This window comes from Rhinolophus ferrumequinum, chromosome 8 (genome assembly GCF_004115265.2).
Source record: "Rhinolophus ferrumequinum isolate MPI-CBG mRhiFer1 chromosome 8, mRhiFer1_v1.p, whole genome shotgun sequence".
Classification (NCBI taxonomy): Eukaryota; Metazoa; Chordata; class Mammalia; order Chiroptera; family Rhinolophidae; genus Rhinolophus; species Rhinolophus ferrumequinum.
Window position 1 is genome coordinate 34,028,164 of NC_046291.1, and position 18,987 is coordinate 34,047,150.

Below are 18,987 nucleotides of genomic sequence, written 5' to 3' on the forward strand. Positions count from 1 at the left end.
TGTGTGTTCACCACCCGGAGTCAGTTTTCCTTCTATCACCATATATTTGATCCTCCTTACCCTCATCTCCCACCCTCCACCCCCCTTACCCTCTGGTAACCACTAAACTATTGTCTGTGTCTATGAGTTCTTGTTTCTCATTTGTCTTGTTCTTTTGTTGTTTTTGGTTTATATACCACATATCAGTGAAATCATAGGGTTCTCTGCTTTTTCTGTCTGACTTATTTCGCTTAGCATCATACTCTCAAGATCCACCCATGTTGTCACAAATTTTCCTATATCATCTTATTGTGCTTCTTAATGAAGATTTATTTGTACAGCGTTTCTTGGGGACAAGTTTGGTATGAGGGTTAACAGTGACTTCTTTTATCACAGTGGCTTAATCTTCTGATGGAATTCTTTTTGTTCGAAGGAGTGTTTTGCATGAATAATTTAGCTCCGTCAGACTTCGTGGCAGCCATTTCTATACATGTTACTCCTCTCATTTATTGCAAAAAAAAACCACAAAAAAATCCCATTTAGAAATAGATTTACTATCTAAAGAATATTGTTCTTCTGTCCTTGACTCTGAGGCGAGCATAATCAAGAAAAGTAAGAAAATAAATATGTAAATGGCATTTTTCTTTCAAGGCCACTTTATACTACACAAAGCCAAGTTTATTAAATGACAGCATTATTAAATGGATAGTAAGATGCAAATGCTGTGTTGATAATGACGACATAGTTTAGGAAGTGCCAGTCATGGGCACTATAAGGCTAATGAAATTCAGCAGCTTCTTAGAAGTGCCTGTCTGGTTCTTTACTCATCTTTCCTTTCTCTCTGTGGTTTTCAGATCAAAGATCTTACTCTGTTTCATCGAGAATTCTTACCATAAGGTCCTCTTGTCTGAATTTTTCAATCTTTGCCAACATGTTAAACCGCTTCCCTCTTCTGCCAGTTATGTGTCATTAGACAGTCCCGGTCTGTTTTCATCACACAGATATCTAGGCCACAAGCTCTTGTTGGCCTAGATGAGGAGGTGAGCCCCCTCCAGGGGGCACTCACTACAGAATCTGGTTCTATGGGCAATCCCAGGCCAGTTCTGTCCTTTTAAGAAAGACTTTGTGTTTCAGAAATGGGGTGAAGTAGGATGACTCTGGTGACCTCCTATAATTTAGGGTCACTCTACAGGGTCTCTACGCCAACCGATCTGGGTAATCCAACAGTCTTAGAAGGTTCAGAGGCCATCTGCAGAATTTCTGTGTGAACCAATGTTCAGGACGTCTTTAGATTGATCATAATGGCATAAAGTTACCTAGAAATGGTATTCTTCAGAAGCTTTCAAGATCACTTTGCTGTCAGGCCGACCTTATTCAAACTGATATTCTTAGAAAGGTGCTTGGGACTCAGCGAAACCAGCTTCATTTCCTGACATTTTTGTATCCCTTAGCCTGGCCATTTTAAAAAGTGTCAGTCTCTTCACTAATCAGACTTTAGCCAGAACTTTTAGCAGCTCACATACTGGGGAAAAGCAACTGGTGAATCTCAGATGAGTTATGGCACATTCATCAAATATTTAAGTTACTTAACAGGCTATTGAAAAACTAACCACACAATTATTTAATATAGCAGGTAGCATTCAAATTTTAGGAATATTTCTGGTCTCCATTTGCCCCAAAACATTCGTTATATTTGTGGAATATATGTGACATTTTAAATGTGGCACAACTGTGTGCTCTGAAGTTTCATCCCCAATTAAGCTTAGGTCATGCATTTCATATATGTATATAGATGATTGAATTTTTTCTCATGAAAGAACATATTGGTTTTCTTTTTTTAAGTGATTGGTTTACTAAGCGTCTCTCTCAAGACATTATTTGAAATGCTGATTGCCAAACCACATAGAAAAAGTTGGTGAAGATGCATGTGTTAGAATCAAAACAGTTCCCAGGAGGTCACTTGAGGTGTGTAAAGTGGTAGTAAAAGTTCACCTACATTTTTGCTGGAATTCCTTATGACCCACTTGGCCTTACTGACCTAAGCAATCATAGTGTGAATAACTTTGTTATTGTTTTACCAAATAGTTTCGGTTTAGAGCTTCTTATGTGACTATTTAAAAACACATTGTCATTGAACTGCTAATCCTTCTGTCCCTTTTCCTCTCCCTTTTTGTCTTTCTCTTTCTCCTCTTTGTCTTTCTTTTTCTTTAAAGATCTAAGAGCAGTTGGACTAAAGAAAGGGATGTTTTTCAACCCTGACCCTTACCTGAAGATGTCCATCCAGCCAGGGAAGAAGAGCAGTTTCCCCACTTGCGCCCACCATGGGCAGGAGAGAAGGTCTACGATCATCAGTAACACCACTAATCCAATTTGGCACCGAGAGGTAAGGTGATCCTCAGGGGTCTTGTACTTGCCAGTTAGGGAGTCAGCCAACTCCATCTCTCTTCTCTGGACTCTGTGCATCATTGAGTTGTTTATGGGTATGGACAAGATGGTTGTGGTGTTTAGGGGATCTGTTAGAAGAGGGTTCAGTGAGAAGGACATATTCCCTTCTAGCCAGGGCTGGGTCTAGGATAAGGCGTGTGAGGCACTCACCTCATGTGCACAATTTAAAGGATGTTAAAAGACTAAAAAAATCAAAATAAACACTTGAATGAAATATTTTTTTAAAAAATCGATGCGAAAAACTCCAGTAAACAAAATATCAAAATTTGAAGTAAGAACGGGATCGGGAACACTGCCTTACAGGGCCATATAGAACCTTGAAGTAGAAGGAAAAATCAGTAATAATGATCCTGTCTTTATTTAAACATTTGACATTTTGTTCTAGCATGTATACAGTACAAATGAAAGGAATTTCTCTGCCTACAGACTTTGGCAAATGTTTTTTGGGTTTCTAGATTTCAGTCAGTTAAATGAGCGATTCAAAGAGTTGTCATCTTGAGTGAAGCCAGATTGTGTTGGTGGTACTTTAGACTTCCTCACAGCGACATTATGCTTCCAGTCATCTTAGTGCTGCATATCAGGGAAATCAAGCAAAGGGCTTTCTCATTAGAGCTACAGAAAGTCAAAGAATGAACAGAGACATCGTTTCTCATCTAGCAAGCAAAGCATGAGCTCTCTCGCCATTTCTTGGGGCTCTAAGACACATTTCACATACTAGTGTTAGAGTGTTTTCTGGTAAACCTTTACTGGCATAGGAGTTATGCAATTAGTTAAATCATTCCCTAAATGTTTAATGACAATAATGTTTTAACAATGTAGAAATATTTCATTGGAGAAGGAGATAATTCAGGGGCTCTAAAACCAATTGGAGAAAGGATACACCTATTTGAGATTTGTCAGCATAGCAACTTGTTTCTCGTGGGCAGCTCTTATGGTTATTTAAATAGATAAATGTATGTTTTCTTGTTCCTGGTTTTAAAGACTAGTACCTATTATCTTCAAATTGTAAATAACTTTTAAAGGCGTACAACCTAATTCAACACATTACAAGCCTAGAAGGCATAAGCAATCATACTGACCTAAGCAATCATAGTGTGAATAACTTTCTAGAAGGCATAGAGGGATACAGTAATGACCCTAGCAATAACTTTATTTTCCTCAAATTTAATATTTACAAAGTTCTTAATCGTGTTACCAGTGCAAGCTTGATTGAGTGGGGAAGGAGCGTAAGGGATAAGATTATCATCTTTCCATTTTTATGGTTAAGAAACTGACGCTTAAAAATGTTTATGTAACTATTCAAGGCAGAAATTGTGCTTAAACTCATCTCTCTTGTTGTAAGCAAGTGCTTTTTTCATTAAGCAGATTACTAAACTGCATGGCCTTTTGAAGAACTTTAACTGTTACCACTAAATTAACTTAGTGATGCTTAAGTGTAAAGCTGGCTAACACTATTCACATCACTGTGGTTGTATAAATGCTGTCAGGGAAGGAGAGAAATGATTTTCAGGTTAGATTCCTCGCGCCATCACTTACTGTTCCTGAGATTCCCATCGTTAAAAAGAGAATGCTATGTTTGTAAAGACAAAATGAAGGTGGTATATGTGAAAGTCTTTGTAAACGAGTAAAGCTCTTTCTATTTATTTTATATGCTTATTAATATCTAATACTGTCTTCTTCAGTAGTATTCTTACACAGTACAACAAAGCTTATCTTAACCTCATACTTTCATTGTTCTGTCCCAGAAGAAATGACCCTGTGTGCCTTTTAAAAGTTAAGTAATTTCCATTTAAACATTGTTTTATTTTAATATTTATCAGGGAAATCATAGAATTCTATAGATGTTCCTACTCTAACCAAGTGAAGATGTATTTTAACCTATGTTGTGCAACTTCAAAATGCTATGGGATGAGGAATTAAAGTTGCCATTAATCAAATATATTGGTTAATTTGAAACCATCCTATAATAGGATATTGAACTTCAAAGAATTAAGATACAGTAAATGTAGTGAGTACTAAAGTTGTAATCTGCGCAATTTAATATTTGATAGCATCTCCTAAAACTGCTGAACCAGGAACGGTTGGATGATTAAAGGGGCTCCTTTTTCCTAGAGGTCCTTAACTGTTGCTTTTTAATCATTTTGAATGTTAATGATTCTGAGTTAATAAAGTATGGACAATAGCTGCAGATATTTCTAGCAATATGGGACTGTATGTCATTAGGATTTAAGAGACACCATTTTCTATAATAATAAATGATATAGTTTCATATTTCTCTTTTTTTTAATCAACATGTTACTCTGTTTTGGTTTTCAGAAATATTCATTTTTTGCACTTCTTACTGATGTCTTAGAAATTGAAATTAAAGACAAATTTGCCAAGAGCCGTCCTATCATCAAGCGTTTTCTGGGAAAACTAACCATTCCAGTCCAGAGACTGCTGGAGCGGCAAGCCATCGGGTAATCAGCCCCCACTTGTAGGGATCTTCATGAGATTAGTTTGTACAGAAACAACCGAAATGATACTTTCGTTTTCAGTCCTAGGACTTTTGTTACTGATAAAAAGTGATAATTCTTTTAAAAATGAAAGTGCTCGTATACTCATTAAAATGTGCAGGACAAAAAGTACTTTGTTTTGACTATGTACCTTTTTTTTTTTGTATCTATCTTTTCCAAGATTTACCTTCCGCTAGCATTTCAGCACCAAATGTCATAGTGTTCATTGTTTTTGAGTATATTGAAATCTTGTTATAAAAGCCTCTTCCTAGATCAAGATCCTAATGTCAGACTGACACCTCCCTTAACCTGCTTAATCACATCCAGAGAACTTGTTATTCCTGAAAGACAAAAACTACCATGTTTTGGGGCCATTTCAAACAAGACTTAGACTCTGAAGAAGTATTAGAGTAAGCTCCGAGACATACGCATTCATTCAGGCAACTAAAATTTACTTTTGATGTGTTTTCTTTCTGTGAGCTTCTTGTAAATTGTGAATAAAGTAGTTAAGAAATCATAGCGTGCCTCCCTCCCTTATTATAAATGGGATATACATTTTTGCATAGTGAGTACCAGCAAATTCAGTATCATTGGTGCTCAGAGGTAGCACTGGGGGACAACTTCTTGGATCTTTTTCATTGTGGGAGAACATTATGATCATGTGGTGGTGGTGGTGGTGGTGGTGGTGGTGGTGGTGGTGGTGGTAGCAGCCGTAGTAAACAAAACAGGTGCTGAGCACTTAGTATGTGTCAGGAATTAAGTACATTATACTCATTAGCTCAGGTAATCCCAACTCTGTGAAGTAAATAATGTGATTATAACCATTTCAAAGATGAGGAATCTGAGGCTACCAAGCAAGAGGTGGAGCTGGGATTTCAGTTCAGATCAGTCTGCTCTAGAATCTTGGCTTCTCTGCCCCACCTGAAGGACTGGAAGGTGTTGAAATGTCATAGTGCTCGAGCAACTGAGGAAGGTGGATCATCCTATTCGTTCTGCAGCTACTTAACTATTCATCACAGCTTCCTTGGGCATTAGTTTCCTTACCTGAAAGATGAAGCATTTAGACCAGATGATCTCTACGGCCCCTTAAAAATCTGAAACTAAGAGATTCTAATAGATTCTAATTCTCTGGCCATCAGACGCAATGGAATTTGTGGTTGAGCCAGCCCACATGAAGTATAAATATTATACTGAAATTCTAGCAGCCTGGTTTATCTGATAAAAGCTAGGAAATCACAGTTGTTTTTAAGGATAACAATTATTGCTTCCAGTAAAAATGATGTGCTTTGGGAAGTTTTTAAAAATTATTTTTTGGGATTTATAGAAAGTGGAAGATTATAAAAAGCAAGAATTATCTACGGCAAATATGTCTGCCATTTTATTTATATAATTATATAACTTGCACAATATATATGACACTTGGTAGAAGTGTTAATTTATGTATGCCAGTAAGAATGATCAAGGAAAAATAAAACCTTGTCAGTTCTTGAAGCTGTTGTTGACTTGCTGGCTTTTCATTTAGTCTTTTAAAGAACGGGACACCTAGAGAACTGCTAGTCATAGATTCCATGTGTTGGAAAGAAGTCCATCATTACTTTGTAAAATATCAAAATTATTAAATATTCCTATATAAGTACATTAAAAGCATTGTCTGATGTAGATGCTTAGGGGTTTGCTGTATCAAAAAAGAATGATACATACTACATATTAGTACATCAGATATTAACATCTAAACACATATTTCTAATCTGATTATTGCTTTCCATCTAGTAATGGATATGTCTTTAAAAATGCTGGGTTTTCTTTACTTTTGCATATGGTAGACTTCAACAATCTGAAGCATTTGAGGGTTTACAGGGTACAGTTTTATGTGTGTGTGGGGTGGGCTAGAATGCCTCACTAATTATTTATTTTGAGAGCATTTTTTTTGAACCTGACATTTTTTCTGAGTAGCCTGAATTCTGTCCAAAAAGCACATCACTGTGATTACATCAGTCAAGTAGTGAGAGTTCTTTGGCACTTATTCTTTATGATTATAATCATAATAGTATATAATGTATTGTTCGCAATAATGTACCATAGCAAGAGGCAGGATGAGTCAGATGAGACTAGAGAAGAATAAGAAAGCAGGTGAATCCCCTAACAGGCATTCAGCAAAGGGTGAAACCCTTGGCTTGGAATTTCCAAATATGGAGGAGTTCCTGTATTTATACGTTGAGTAGTGGAATTGAATATCTTGTCAGTTCGGTTAATAAACAGCACTAACACCTGTTAAAATTCTTTTTTTCCAAGTAAAGAGTCTCATTTGTTAATTTATTCAATGTGTGTGTCTGTGTGTGTAGTGTGTGTGTGTGTACATATATAGTGTCTACTAAATGTTTAGCACTATATTGGGTATTAGGAATATGATAGAGAACAAAACAGATGGATGTAGTCCTTTCCTTATAATTCCTGCTAAGTGTTTATTTCCTATCTAAAATCCATCACTTCTATAAATCTTCATCATTAATACCAACACTTTTAATGGCCAAGGAGGAGAAGAGGAGGGTCAATTTATTTTCAACAAAAATAAATAAATAAATAAAGATTGTATTATTCCAAGACTGAATGTCCAAAGAGATGGGCAAGGAACCACCATGTTGAGATCAGGTCCACGTAATGTGCTACTGGGTTCATGCATTAGTGGACAGAGATGGAGCACGGTGTGTGTCAGGCACTGTTTAAATGCTGGGAAGACAGTGGTGAGAGAAAGAAAAAGACACCCCTACTATTTTGCAGATTATAGCCATTATATAACATTATTTGAACACTAATGTTAAAATCCCTATTATGTCTAATAGTTACAAATCCCTTTATATCCCTTCATAGAAATTTTTTTAAATTACCAGTTTATGTAGAAAAAGTATTATGATAGCAGTCACATTGAGGTGAGCCATGAGTAAATACAGCATTAAAATACATACTACTGATAGCAACCTGGGATCACTGAGATTTTACATAAATGAGACTGTGATATGGTGACAGCAGAGCAGGGCCTGGTTTCTGTGTTAGATGAATCCGTGTCTAATCCTGGTTCTGTTACTTAATAGTTGTCTAGCCTTGGGCGAGTTACTTATCCTCCCCATGCTTCCATTGCTCTTCTAGAAAACAGGGCTACCGCCTCCCTCACAGGGTTGCTAGAAGGATTAAAAGAGGTAATGCATGCAAAGCCCTTTAGCAGAGTGTAAGTGACACACAGTAGGCACTCAGTTTGGGGAAACAAAACATTTTAAAAGCATCACTCAAGAAAAAAATTATTGCAGTTTTTCTAGGGAAGAAAAACAACAAGGTAAAGGGTATAGTCTTACTGTTCTATGAAATGCTTGCTATGAAGTCAAAGAAATTCATTAGAGCCAAACTGGGATTTTACATTAGCATGTGTTCTTTTAAGTGGCTAACACCTATTTAGAATTGTACTGAGAAGGTAGAGAAGAACAAACAAATAATTAGGAAGATTAATAGTGAATTTATTTAGACTAGAGGCTCTAAACTGTACTGTGGTGCAAACAAATGCTAAGTAGAGACTTTGTGTTTTCCTCCCTAAATTGCCATTAGAGGGCAGTGTGAGAGCAGAGATGGTGTGATTTGGTACTATGCCTTTAGTACTATTTTCCTTAATTAAATATAAATCGGATTCAGAATGAAAGTTACTTGCATACAAAGAAATAATGTAATTGCATTTGACTTTGATAAATAAACACGGAATTGAAAAAGATGGACAACTCCATCCTTGAGGAGCTGGTAGCCTGGGCCTGCAGCCAAGGTAGGGCAGAAATTGGGCAGGCCCATATGTGGTCCTCTCCAGCACGCCTTCAAATGGCATCCCATCAGTATCACTCACAGGCCACCCTGAGAATCACTGATGGCCAAGCTCCTCCACAGTGAGAGCCAACAGGTCCAGCCCCCTTACTTTACAGGTGAGGAAAGCGAGGTTCAAGGGTCCCCAGTCCCTCACACAGCTGGAACAGCTGTCAGACGTGGCCTGTTCTCATGCTGCTCTCTCCTGACTTCCAGCTCCCATTCTTCAGAACACAGCAGCACAGTGCCCTCCAAGCCAGCATGTGTGTGTTCTTTCAGAACCAGCTTCCTACCACGCTTCATGCTGAGGAACCAGGCCTCTATACTTTTACACTTGAGTCCAAAGACACCTAAAATTTTAGGCGTTTCATACTTATGACTTTCAAAACTCCCTTTACCTTGTCCCCCTTAGTAATGAGAGAGCAAATCAATCCCCTGTTTAAAAAAATCATATAATGATAGTGTATTGCATTTTCTGCTTTTACTAATAATTTTCTTTCAGACAAGATTTCCTTTTATCCCGGGATTTATAAGTATTCACTTGAGGGAATGAAAATATTACACTGGACTCTAACATGCCTTTGAGTGTTTTATTCTCTTATGAGTCTGAAAGTTTTGAGAGAAATATGTAGGATTTGGGGGGTGGCCTGTGGGAAGAAGGAAAAGGCTGACAGCAGTGTAGTAAGGATGAAACAATCATTTCTCCTCTTGCAGTGACCAAATGCTCAGCTACAACCTTGGCAGAAGGCTCCCAGCTGACCACGTGAGTGGGTACCTTCAGTTTAAAGTGGAGGTTACGTCTTCTATGCATGAAGGTGAGATAATCTGTATAAATACATCACTGTAGGAAAACTTGTTAAATCGTACTCTGTTGTCAGTGTGCATTTCAAGAAAATGAAACTTGTGTCCTGTTCTGAAAATAAAATAGCTATCAAAACTCCTGCCGGTGTTTTCCAAGCAGATATGAATGCTTGTTTATCAAAATATCTGTTGGGTTTATGTCCACGTTTGGAAACTGGGCTGTAGAATTTCCAGCAGTGGTGGAACATACATGCCTCATAGGTCAAACTGACCAGCAGTATGCTTGTGTAGTAGTGAATAGTAAATCTTAGCAAGTCCGCAATACTGTAAAGAGGCCTTATTGGGAGGACTGAATTCTTTTGAGTTGATTGGTGGCAAAGTAACAGGACACTAAAAGGTCATTTGTTAGTACTGCTTCATTTTTATAAATGCTATGTTCTCCTGCAGGTGCTTCTCCAGAAGCTGTTGGCACGATGCTTGGAGTCAGCACTGTGAACGGAGACCTCGGAAGCCCTTCTGACGAGGAGGACATGCCAGGGGGCCAGCACGACAGCCCGCTTTGTTCCAATGGACCAGTTTCTGAGGAAAGTGCCAATGGGACCCCCAAACACTCTTTCAGGACTAGCTCTACTTTGGAAATAGACACAGAGGATTTAACCTCTACTTCTTCAAGGACCTCACCTCCCAGGGGACGTCAGGATTCACTCAATGATTATTTAGATGCGATTGAACACAATGGCCATTCCAGGCCGGGCACAGCTACCTGCTCAGAGAGGTCCATGGGAGCCTCTCCAAAACTAAGGAGTAGTTTTCCCACCGACACAAGACTCAATGCCATGCTTCACATCGACTCCGATGAAGAAGACCACGAGTTCCAGCAAGACCTGGGTTATCCATCTTCTTTGGAGGAGGAAGGAGGGTTAATCATGTTTAGCAGGGCATCAAGAACTGACGATGCAAGCCTGACATCTCAGACAAAGCCAGAAGACAACCCGATGGAGGTGGAGGAAGCTTCCATAAATGAGGCTGCTTCCTTTGAGGATAAGCCAGAAAATCTTCCAGAGCTTTCGGAGAACTCCTTACCCTCAGGCCCAGTCCCAGATGAAGGTGAAAATGGCCCAGAGTCTGAACAACTCATTGCTGAGCAGGGCAGCGCCGAATTGTGTGGTTCTCAAGAGGTGGATCAGCCCACGAGTGGGGCAGACACGGGGACTTCGGACACGTCGGGAGGAAGCCGGAGAGCCATTAGTGAGACTGAGTCCCTGGATCAGGGGTCTGAGCCTTCCCAGGTGTCCTCTGAAACGGAGCCCAGTGACCCTGCCAGGACAGAGAGCGTGAGTGAGGCCAGCACCAGGCCTGAGGGAGAGAGTGACCTGGAAGGCGCCGACAGCTCCTGCAATGAGAGCGTTACCACTCAGTTGTCCTCCGTGGAGACGCGGTGCTCATCTCTCGAGAGTGCACGGTTCCCCGAAACCCCAGCCTTTTCTTCTCAGGAGGAGGAAGATGGAGCCTGTGCAGCAGAGCCCCGCAGCAGTGGCCCTGCTGAACGGTCACAGGATTGCATATGCACTCCTGGTTCTTTGCCTGTGGTGCAGATGCCCAGTGGAGAGGAGGAAGGGCAAGGGGCAGAATCGGCCCCTTTACCGGACCAAGACGAGCTGGGGGAGGTCTGGCAGCGGAGGGGCAGCCTGGAGGGAGCTGCTGCTGCTGAGAGCCAGGCCCAGGAAGACGGGGATGCCCAGGGGGCGTGTGAAGGGGCCACGGCCCAAGAGGAGGGCGCTACTGGAGGTAGGGTGTGGAAGACAACATAGCTCTTGGTTCACGCACACCTGCTCAAACAGAAGTTCTGTGGGTTTTGTCCCTTAATGTAAATTATACTGCAGGCCGACTGTTATCTGAATTCTTCACCTTGGGGTTCAACGGTTAGCTTTGTTATGATTTTTATAGTGGATCTTCTGTTGCTGAGATTAGACGCCTGTCAATAATAGTCTTCAGACTTAAATAATAAATCTCGAAGCTCTGCGTTAGGAGTACAGTGTGGGGATCTGCTCTCCCCAGGAAGATGACCCGTGGGAGGGGGGCCACCCCTGTCCACACAGGACAGGAGGGCAGGAGTGCCTGTGCATGCTCCAACACGGCTCCAGGGGGCACAGGGCCCAGTCCCCTGTCTGGGCAATATAAAACAAAACAAAAGAAAAACAAACTTACATAGTGACTCTCTGGTGGTAGCTGGGTTTGTAGATTAAAAAAAACCAAACAGGCCAGCAACTTCAGTGCAGTGTAATCTGCAGAGGTTTTCACGAACACCTTCCGGTCACCCCTTGTTGCATAAAACCTTCAAAACAAAGTTAATGTGCGTTGCATCAAATGTAATATTTTTGCTTTCTGTTTGAGTGTCCAAGGATGCGAATTTACAGATAAAATAATGCGTTATGTCTCAATGAATGTGGCTCAGTAGAATGATCCCTTTAAAATGTTCTATTATAGGTGCATCAAAAGTTGAGGATAATTTCATATGCCTAAATAGCATACTGAGAAATGGGAATGATGTTCTGTAATTTATTTTTCCACCTAAAGTATGCCCCTTATTCTTCTTCTTCCTTTTTTTGTTTTGCTTTGTTTTGGTTTTGTTTCTTTTGTTATCTTGTGGCCATTATGTGACCCTAAAGCCTTAGTACAGGACCAGGATGGAGGTCAGGGTGGGAAAAGATGGGTGAGAAGAAAGGATGAGTGCAGATGGACATCTATCCAGAAGACTCTTTTCTGATCAAGCTTTCACCTCCTATTCTCTTTTTGTTTCTGGGCTTCATATGGGAAATGAGACTAAAGAGAAAAAAGAGATGAGCCCCAGGATTCATGTTAGGTTTTTTTTAAAAAAAAATTTATTAAAGTATAATAGGAATATAATCAATTTCAGGTGAACATGTTAGTTTTGTGGGGGTTTTTTGTTTTTTGTTTTCTTTTTTGTTTGTTTTTTGACTGTTTTGACACTAACGGGGAAAACAATACCTGGATAACTTTTTACCTTTAATCCTAGGCTCTCCAGCCAACGGCCACCAGCCACTGAGATCTCTGCCTTCTGTGCGTCAGGATGTTAGCCGATACCAGAGGGTGGACGAAGCTCTTCCACCAAGTGAGAACCTGTTAACTAAACGGCTCACCTTGATCAAAGGATACAAGGGTGGCAGGACCCAGGGGACCTAAAGGATGGATGCCTCATCCCCAAAAGGAAGGGACCTGGGAGCTGTCACCTGACATAACAGATATAGTCTGGAAAGTGCTATGCTGATGTCTCCTGTCTGGCACTGCCAAATGAAAAGGCAGCTGGGGGGAAAAGTAAATACTGTGATGCCTGTAGAGTAAATAGTGTAATCAGGGAAATAGATCCAGATATTTTAGATAATCGGGTGTATAATAGAATTTTTTTTTAATTATGACTAATGGCAGCACAAATTCTGTTAGGAGACAAATTGGTATAATCTCTTAGAAAAGCCTCACTCTAGGTAATGCACTGCTTTTTATTCACTTACAAGATTTTAAATCATTCAGTACAGGGTTCTGGGGTTTTTCTTAGGAATATACAGAGAAGTGATACTAATTTCAGAAATTAGTCTACCATTTATTTGGAGCATGACAATTGTCTGGGGATTTGAAAGTTATTTCATGTGTTTTTTTTTTTTTTTTTTTACTTTAAAGAAACACGTAGCATTTAAAGGAGAAATGGTTGAGGACTAGGGATGCTGGGAGATAATTATGCAACCTGCATTCAAAGGTCTGAGTGAGGCCCATGGCCAGTCATAATCGGGACATAATTTAAGCTCAATTTAAGTTTCTAGACTCCCTGAAAGCAATATTACTCTGTGAGAGCAAAGCATTTTGATGAACAATAACAAAGCTCAGTAAGTACTGCTTTTAAGAACAGATTGGAAAATACATCTTTCTATCTTCTTGCTTTCCCTTCTTATTTACCTCCTCTACTCACCCACCTTATATGTGATTATGGCAAGAGGCCAATACCTTGGGCCCTCTGTGTCTTAAAAATGGTGACACAGAAAGGGTTGGGAAGAATAGGCATTTAACGGGCCAACATGCTGAGTGGTTAGTTTTGGTGAGTGCCAACAAAAAAGCTGAGTGGTACTTTGTACAATTTGTCAAAATGTTGGCTTGATCCTTTTGAAATTCTGGTGCATGAAATTCTTGTTTATATGTTTGGATAACTGAGGATAGTAATTCATAGGAAACATATATTTTAAGCCATTTTTTAAAAATCAAGAGATTAATTAACCATTGTGTCATCTTAATCAAGTGGGGGAAAAATAACTTCCTTATTGTTTACCCTTCGAGAAAAGATGAGAGGCAGAAAAGAAAAAAATATTCCTGGGAGATATTTAGATATAATTGGAGTAAAGTGAATTAGGAAGATCAGAAGAAAATCCTGAGAGAACTGTGATTATATGCATATGTGGATTAATAGTAAGTAAATCGAGTTACACAGATCTGGAGAAAGGCACAGCGTTGCACTGTGTGTGGATACCTGACACCCCCCTGAACACATCTAAATGCTCTGACTTTTGTTGGACCATGATTTTGGTCTCTAGATTGTATTTATTACAGACAGATGCTTTCCTAATGAAGTTATGACCAATATTTCAGTGCATTTGTTTAAACACTGATGTTTGCATTCCACGGATAGAATACGTCTTAGGATTTTTTAAAAAATATAAATAATTGGTAGTTCATTTTAATAAATTGATTTATTCAAAGGTAATAAGGCAATTTGATAGCATATCCAATTTAAGGAGTGACTGATGAACAAGAGGAAAATTCTTAAGATAAGTTGTTTCCTCTTATGCAACTTGCAAATTAGGGGGTTTGTATGACACACGGATAGGGTACAGATTATGGTCTGAGCATACCGGATGACTGTTCAAGTCTGTCCCCACACTGCTTTGCCCCCTCCTATCCCCAGTCAGTCTCATCCTTCCAACAGTTTATTCCATCACTTGGCTGCCCCTGCTAGTTGTCTGACCCCTCCCCAGCCAGTTCTCTGCCTTACTTTCCTGATTGGGCAACTCTGCTACAATCTCTGGCCAGGCCTCTGACTTTTAAAGCTGTGGCTTTCTGCACCCCACTCTGTCTTGAGCCTTCTGCTTTCATACAGCATCTCCTGGGAGGCTCAGCTAAGGAGAGTCGGGTCAGACTGTGCAGAGTAGTCCATCTCTTCAATTATTTTAAGGCGAATAGTTATACTTTTAACACTGTTAATTATAATACCTCAAACTTGTGTCGTGCTTTACAATTTACAAAGCATTTTTACGTGCTTTCCTTTAAAAAAAAATTCTTTGTAAATTTTGTAAGGTAGGTCACGCAAGTAATTTATAGATCAATGTGTAGAAATCAGCTAGTCTGATTCTTCCATTTTAAAGATGAGAAACTGAAGCCCAGATAAATTCATAACTTGTTTAAGATCCCATACTAGTAAAAGCTGAGACAGCGTCTCAAACATTCCTTCTCCTCTATCAGGTATTCTGATCTAAGATGAGAAGGGAATGGACTATTGTGTGGGTAGATGAATGCAAATTCTGAAAGTTTGGTTAACTGGCAGAGAGGTGGCCAATAGTGTGGTATGTTATCTACTATGAGGTGCAAGCAACACCTCAAATCAGAGGGTTTGGGGTTATACTGAAACTTTATTATACTGTAGTTTTGAGGTCAGATCCAGGAAGACTCAAAAACTACTTCCTTTTCCTTCCTGGTGACCCAACAAGTACAAGAGAGGTGGTCACAGTGACAGTATGAGCAGCTATCTCGTGGCCCAGACGGGTTGCTCTGTGAAGCATCTGTTTCAGAGTCAGACGTGCCTTTCCTTCTGTGTATCGGTCACTGTCTCCAGAACCATGGGACAGGTTACTGAAGCTTGGGCTTTGATGCCTCCCATTCTTGATTCTTCCTTTTTCATGATTATTATTGTTATTGTTGTTATTTTAGCTTATTTTCACCTATAAAATACTTGGGCACTAACATATAGTGAGAAAACCATCCAGCAAACTTATGCTTCTCTCTGAAGATTTATAAACTCAATTGAGGGGATTCAGTGGTGTCCCTTGCTGTGCCATTTTATGCTTAAAGCTGATCATGTGGTTAGTCTACGTAGCAGCATTACAACTTAGTCTCTGAACACCTATTCGATCTTTTTATGGAAAGCAGTTTTCCTTGTTTATTTGCTTCTTCTTCCAGTGTTATTCCTTCTATCTCAGGATCAGGGAACATTATCTTGGACTTAGTACAAAGATTGCTCAGCTCTAATGATGACCTACCAATTGGTTCTCAAAATCTTACTCTTGCTTTAGGCCACCGACCTTGTGCTGTGACCTCCTGGGCTGTGTAACTTCAACCACTTGTTGAGAAACGTTCTAATGATCCATAGAAAATAAGAAAGCTCCAGGTCTTGAGAGCAGCATAGCACTGCTGAGAGCCTTCCAGGGAAGCAGCTTGAACTTGAAAATGCCCTGAATGCCTTAAAAATTTGCTGTATCTGATTCTGAGGTGATTGATGGCACTGGCAGCTGGAGGCAATGCAGGGCTGAAGTCTACCAGAATTCATCGGCCCGACAGATCTTGTTCTTTCCTGCATTAAGATAAGTGAAGAAAGAATGGCCAGCTCAGCCCCCTCTGCAAAACTATTTTTCTCTTATTGGCTCCAGTGTAATTGTGACTTAACTCATTGCTGCACTGGAAACAATAGAGAATTGTTCAATAAATGTTTTTTCCCCAAAAGTGTAGGAATAGAAATAGCTAGGGTTTCCAGGAGGGAATTCCCGCCCGTTCTCAGGAATTTTTTTTGCTTTCCCGTTCCCGAATCCCAAGAAAAGTTGGTCGGGAAATCGGGAAAATCGGCTCCTTGAACCCAGTAAGACCCACAATGGGAAATAAATGTAGTAGTCACAATGTATTTCTTCTACATTTTTCCTATTTATCGCTGGGGTTTCTGGGTGGGAATTCCTGCCCATTCTTGGGAATTTTTTTTTGCTTTTCCGTTCTCAAATCCCAAGAAAAGTTGGTCAGGAAATCGGGAAAATCAGCTCCTTGAACGCAGGTGGTTGGTAGTATCAGCCATCATTTTGTGGTAACGATTCATCGTAGAGAACAAGAAACAGTTTATATCTCAAGATTTGGGAACGGGAAAGTGAAAAAAAATTCCTGAGAACGGGCGGGAATTCCCACCTGGAAACCCTAGAGATAGGTTTAGGATGAACAGTCTAGATTAATGGACTCTTCTAGGATCCCAGGATTGTTGCCATATTGTTAGGACAAATGTATTGTTTATGTAGTATGTTCATATGGGTAGTTCTAGAAAAATACAGGGGAGCATTTATCATTTGTTGTGGTTGTGCACTTTCATTTTTAAAGCATCCTTTGAAATGAAGGCCTAAAAGGAAGCAGTGAATCTGAAAAACATGATTAATCTTAGGGTTTTGACTATGTTTAAGGCTAAGAGCTCTTATTTTCTAGAACTAAAAGTTCTGAGAAAAGAATTGATACGTTTAAGCTACAAAGCTACATTCATCGAAACTGAAGATTAAGGTGCAAAATATGCAGCTATTTGAAATTTTTAAAAACATTTTATTCAAATATAACATACATACAGGAAAGAGCACATTCAACCTGCTGGGTTCTCCCCCGCTGAGTGCTCCTGAGCACCCAGTACCACATCCGTGGCACCTAGAGGTCCCACTCGTGACCCCTCCTGTCACTAAGCCCCACTCCTGAAGGGGGGTGGGGATCTACTATCCTGACTCGAAAATCATATAATAAGTTCCAGTTACGTTTGTACTTTATACAAATGAAACCATACTTCCTTGAGTGTTAAAATAAAAAAACAAAATCTTTTAAACACTGATGTCTAGCATCTTTCACAAAGCTTTTTTTTTTCTCCCTTAAAAGTACTTTTAGTTCATTATAACTGCACCCTCTCACCATTTTGGTGGATACGATGGCTATTATAATTTTTTAGAGTGGGTTTATAAATATTACTTCAGAACATTTAGGTACTTGACGTTCTCTAAATCCAATTATAACCAATTCAAGCCCCCACTCATATTTCCCTCCCTCCATTCATGGAGACAGTCCAGTTCTGGCTTCCCTGGATAGTAATTCATTCTGTCTAGTCATTGACCTTCCTAATCTCGGCATTCATTGAGATGTGTTCACATGTTCATCTGCGCAGCCCTTATGTAAGGGTGCGTATGTAGTTCATGAATAAGCATGACAGTCTTTCTCAGTCCGATGCCAAGTGTCCCTTTGAAACCAGCAATGGAGCATTTCTCTTGATGGGGCCTTAAGTAACGACCTCAATTTTAAGATACGAGATTTGATAGGGGTTAATGTGCACCAGTGTCCCAAGTTGTTAGAAAGCAAATATTCGGACCTTGTTTTCTTATTCTCCCCATTGCACATAGAAATGATCAAAACACAAATTAAGATTATTCCTGGCCTTTGTGGAAAGTGCATACAAGAATCATTCCTTTTTACGGCCTTATGTTACCTAAATTATTTGTTCATTCATTACATGCTGTGTGCAAGGCACACCGGTGAATATATTTGGAGATTCCCTACCCTCCCCCTATTTTGCTACCCATGTGGCTCTCATACAGGCCACATTTCATGGGGTAAATTCTTACTTAGTTTGTCAGGGAAAAAGTTCCATCTTTGAAAATATTTTTTTTTTACTTTCTTTTGTCAGAAAATGGAAAGTATGCAACAATATGTTTTCTGCCTTAGCTGCCAGAAAATTTAGCCAAATTGAAGTTATAACCTTATCTTGGGAGTCTGGCAACATCGCTCTTACTGCTTCCTTTAGTTGGTTTCTGTTGTTTTTATCCCTAAGTGACCTATTCTACATTTTTTAAAGTTGGAAGCTATCGTAAACATTCTTGGGGAAGAAATGGCCATTTGTTTTCATGTACATTTGATTTGATATATAGTATATGCTTGAATTATCCTAGCTCTAATGAGAAAGGAATAAGATGGGAATAATTGGTTCTCAAAATCTTTGAGGTGGGAAAGCATGCAAGGAACAGAGCAAAACAATGCAACAGATCAAAGGGTTTTAGAAAATGGGTCCTGAAAATGCTTTCATAGTTATATGAGGTCTTTTGGAAATGTCCTATTGATGGAATTATAACTGTGCCCAAAGAATTCAGATTTGGCAGGCTGCTTTATTGTGAGTCTATGTTGCCTTGGAGCGTGAGTGACATTGAGTTGTGTTTTGTCTGTGTGGTGATTTTCCTCAGCCCAATTTTTCTTTCTTTTGCCATTTGCCATAAATGATGATATAGTGAGATCAACAAAAAAAGTCTTTCCACTCTTCCCCTGAGGCAACCCTCAATGATCATCTGGTGCTGGCAGGGCTCGACCATGCAGGTTGTTC

At 39.6% G+C, this 18,987-nt stretch overlaps 1 protein-coding gene across 7 annotated transcripts in view; it reads left to right on the forward strand.

Moving 5' to 3' along the window:
• HECW2 (HECT, C2 and WW domain containing E3 ubiquitin protein ligase 2) overlaps positions 1-18,987 on the forward strand; it is a 338,340-nt gene that overhangs the window by 208,297 nt on the left and 111,056 nt on the right. For all 7 annotated transcript variants that reach the window (XM_033112086.1, XM_033112085.1, XM_033112082.1 and 4 more), the window contains 5 exons: positions 2,193-2,362; positions 4,741-4,883; positions 9,471-9,571; positions 10,005-11,345; positions 12,595-12,690. In XM_033112086.1, coding sequence (XP_032967977.1) covers positions 2,193-2,362; positions 4,741-4,883; positions 9,471-9,571; positions 10,005-11,345; positions 12,595-12,690 — 1,851 coding nt within the window. The remainder of the gene's footprint in view (positions 1-2,192; positions 2,363-4,740; positions 4,884-9,470; positions 9,572-10,004; positions 11,346-12,594; positions 12,691-18,987) is intronic.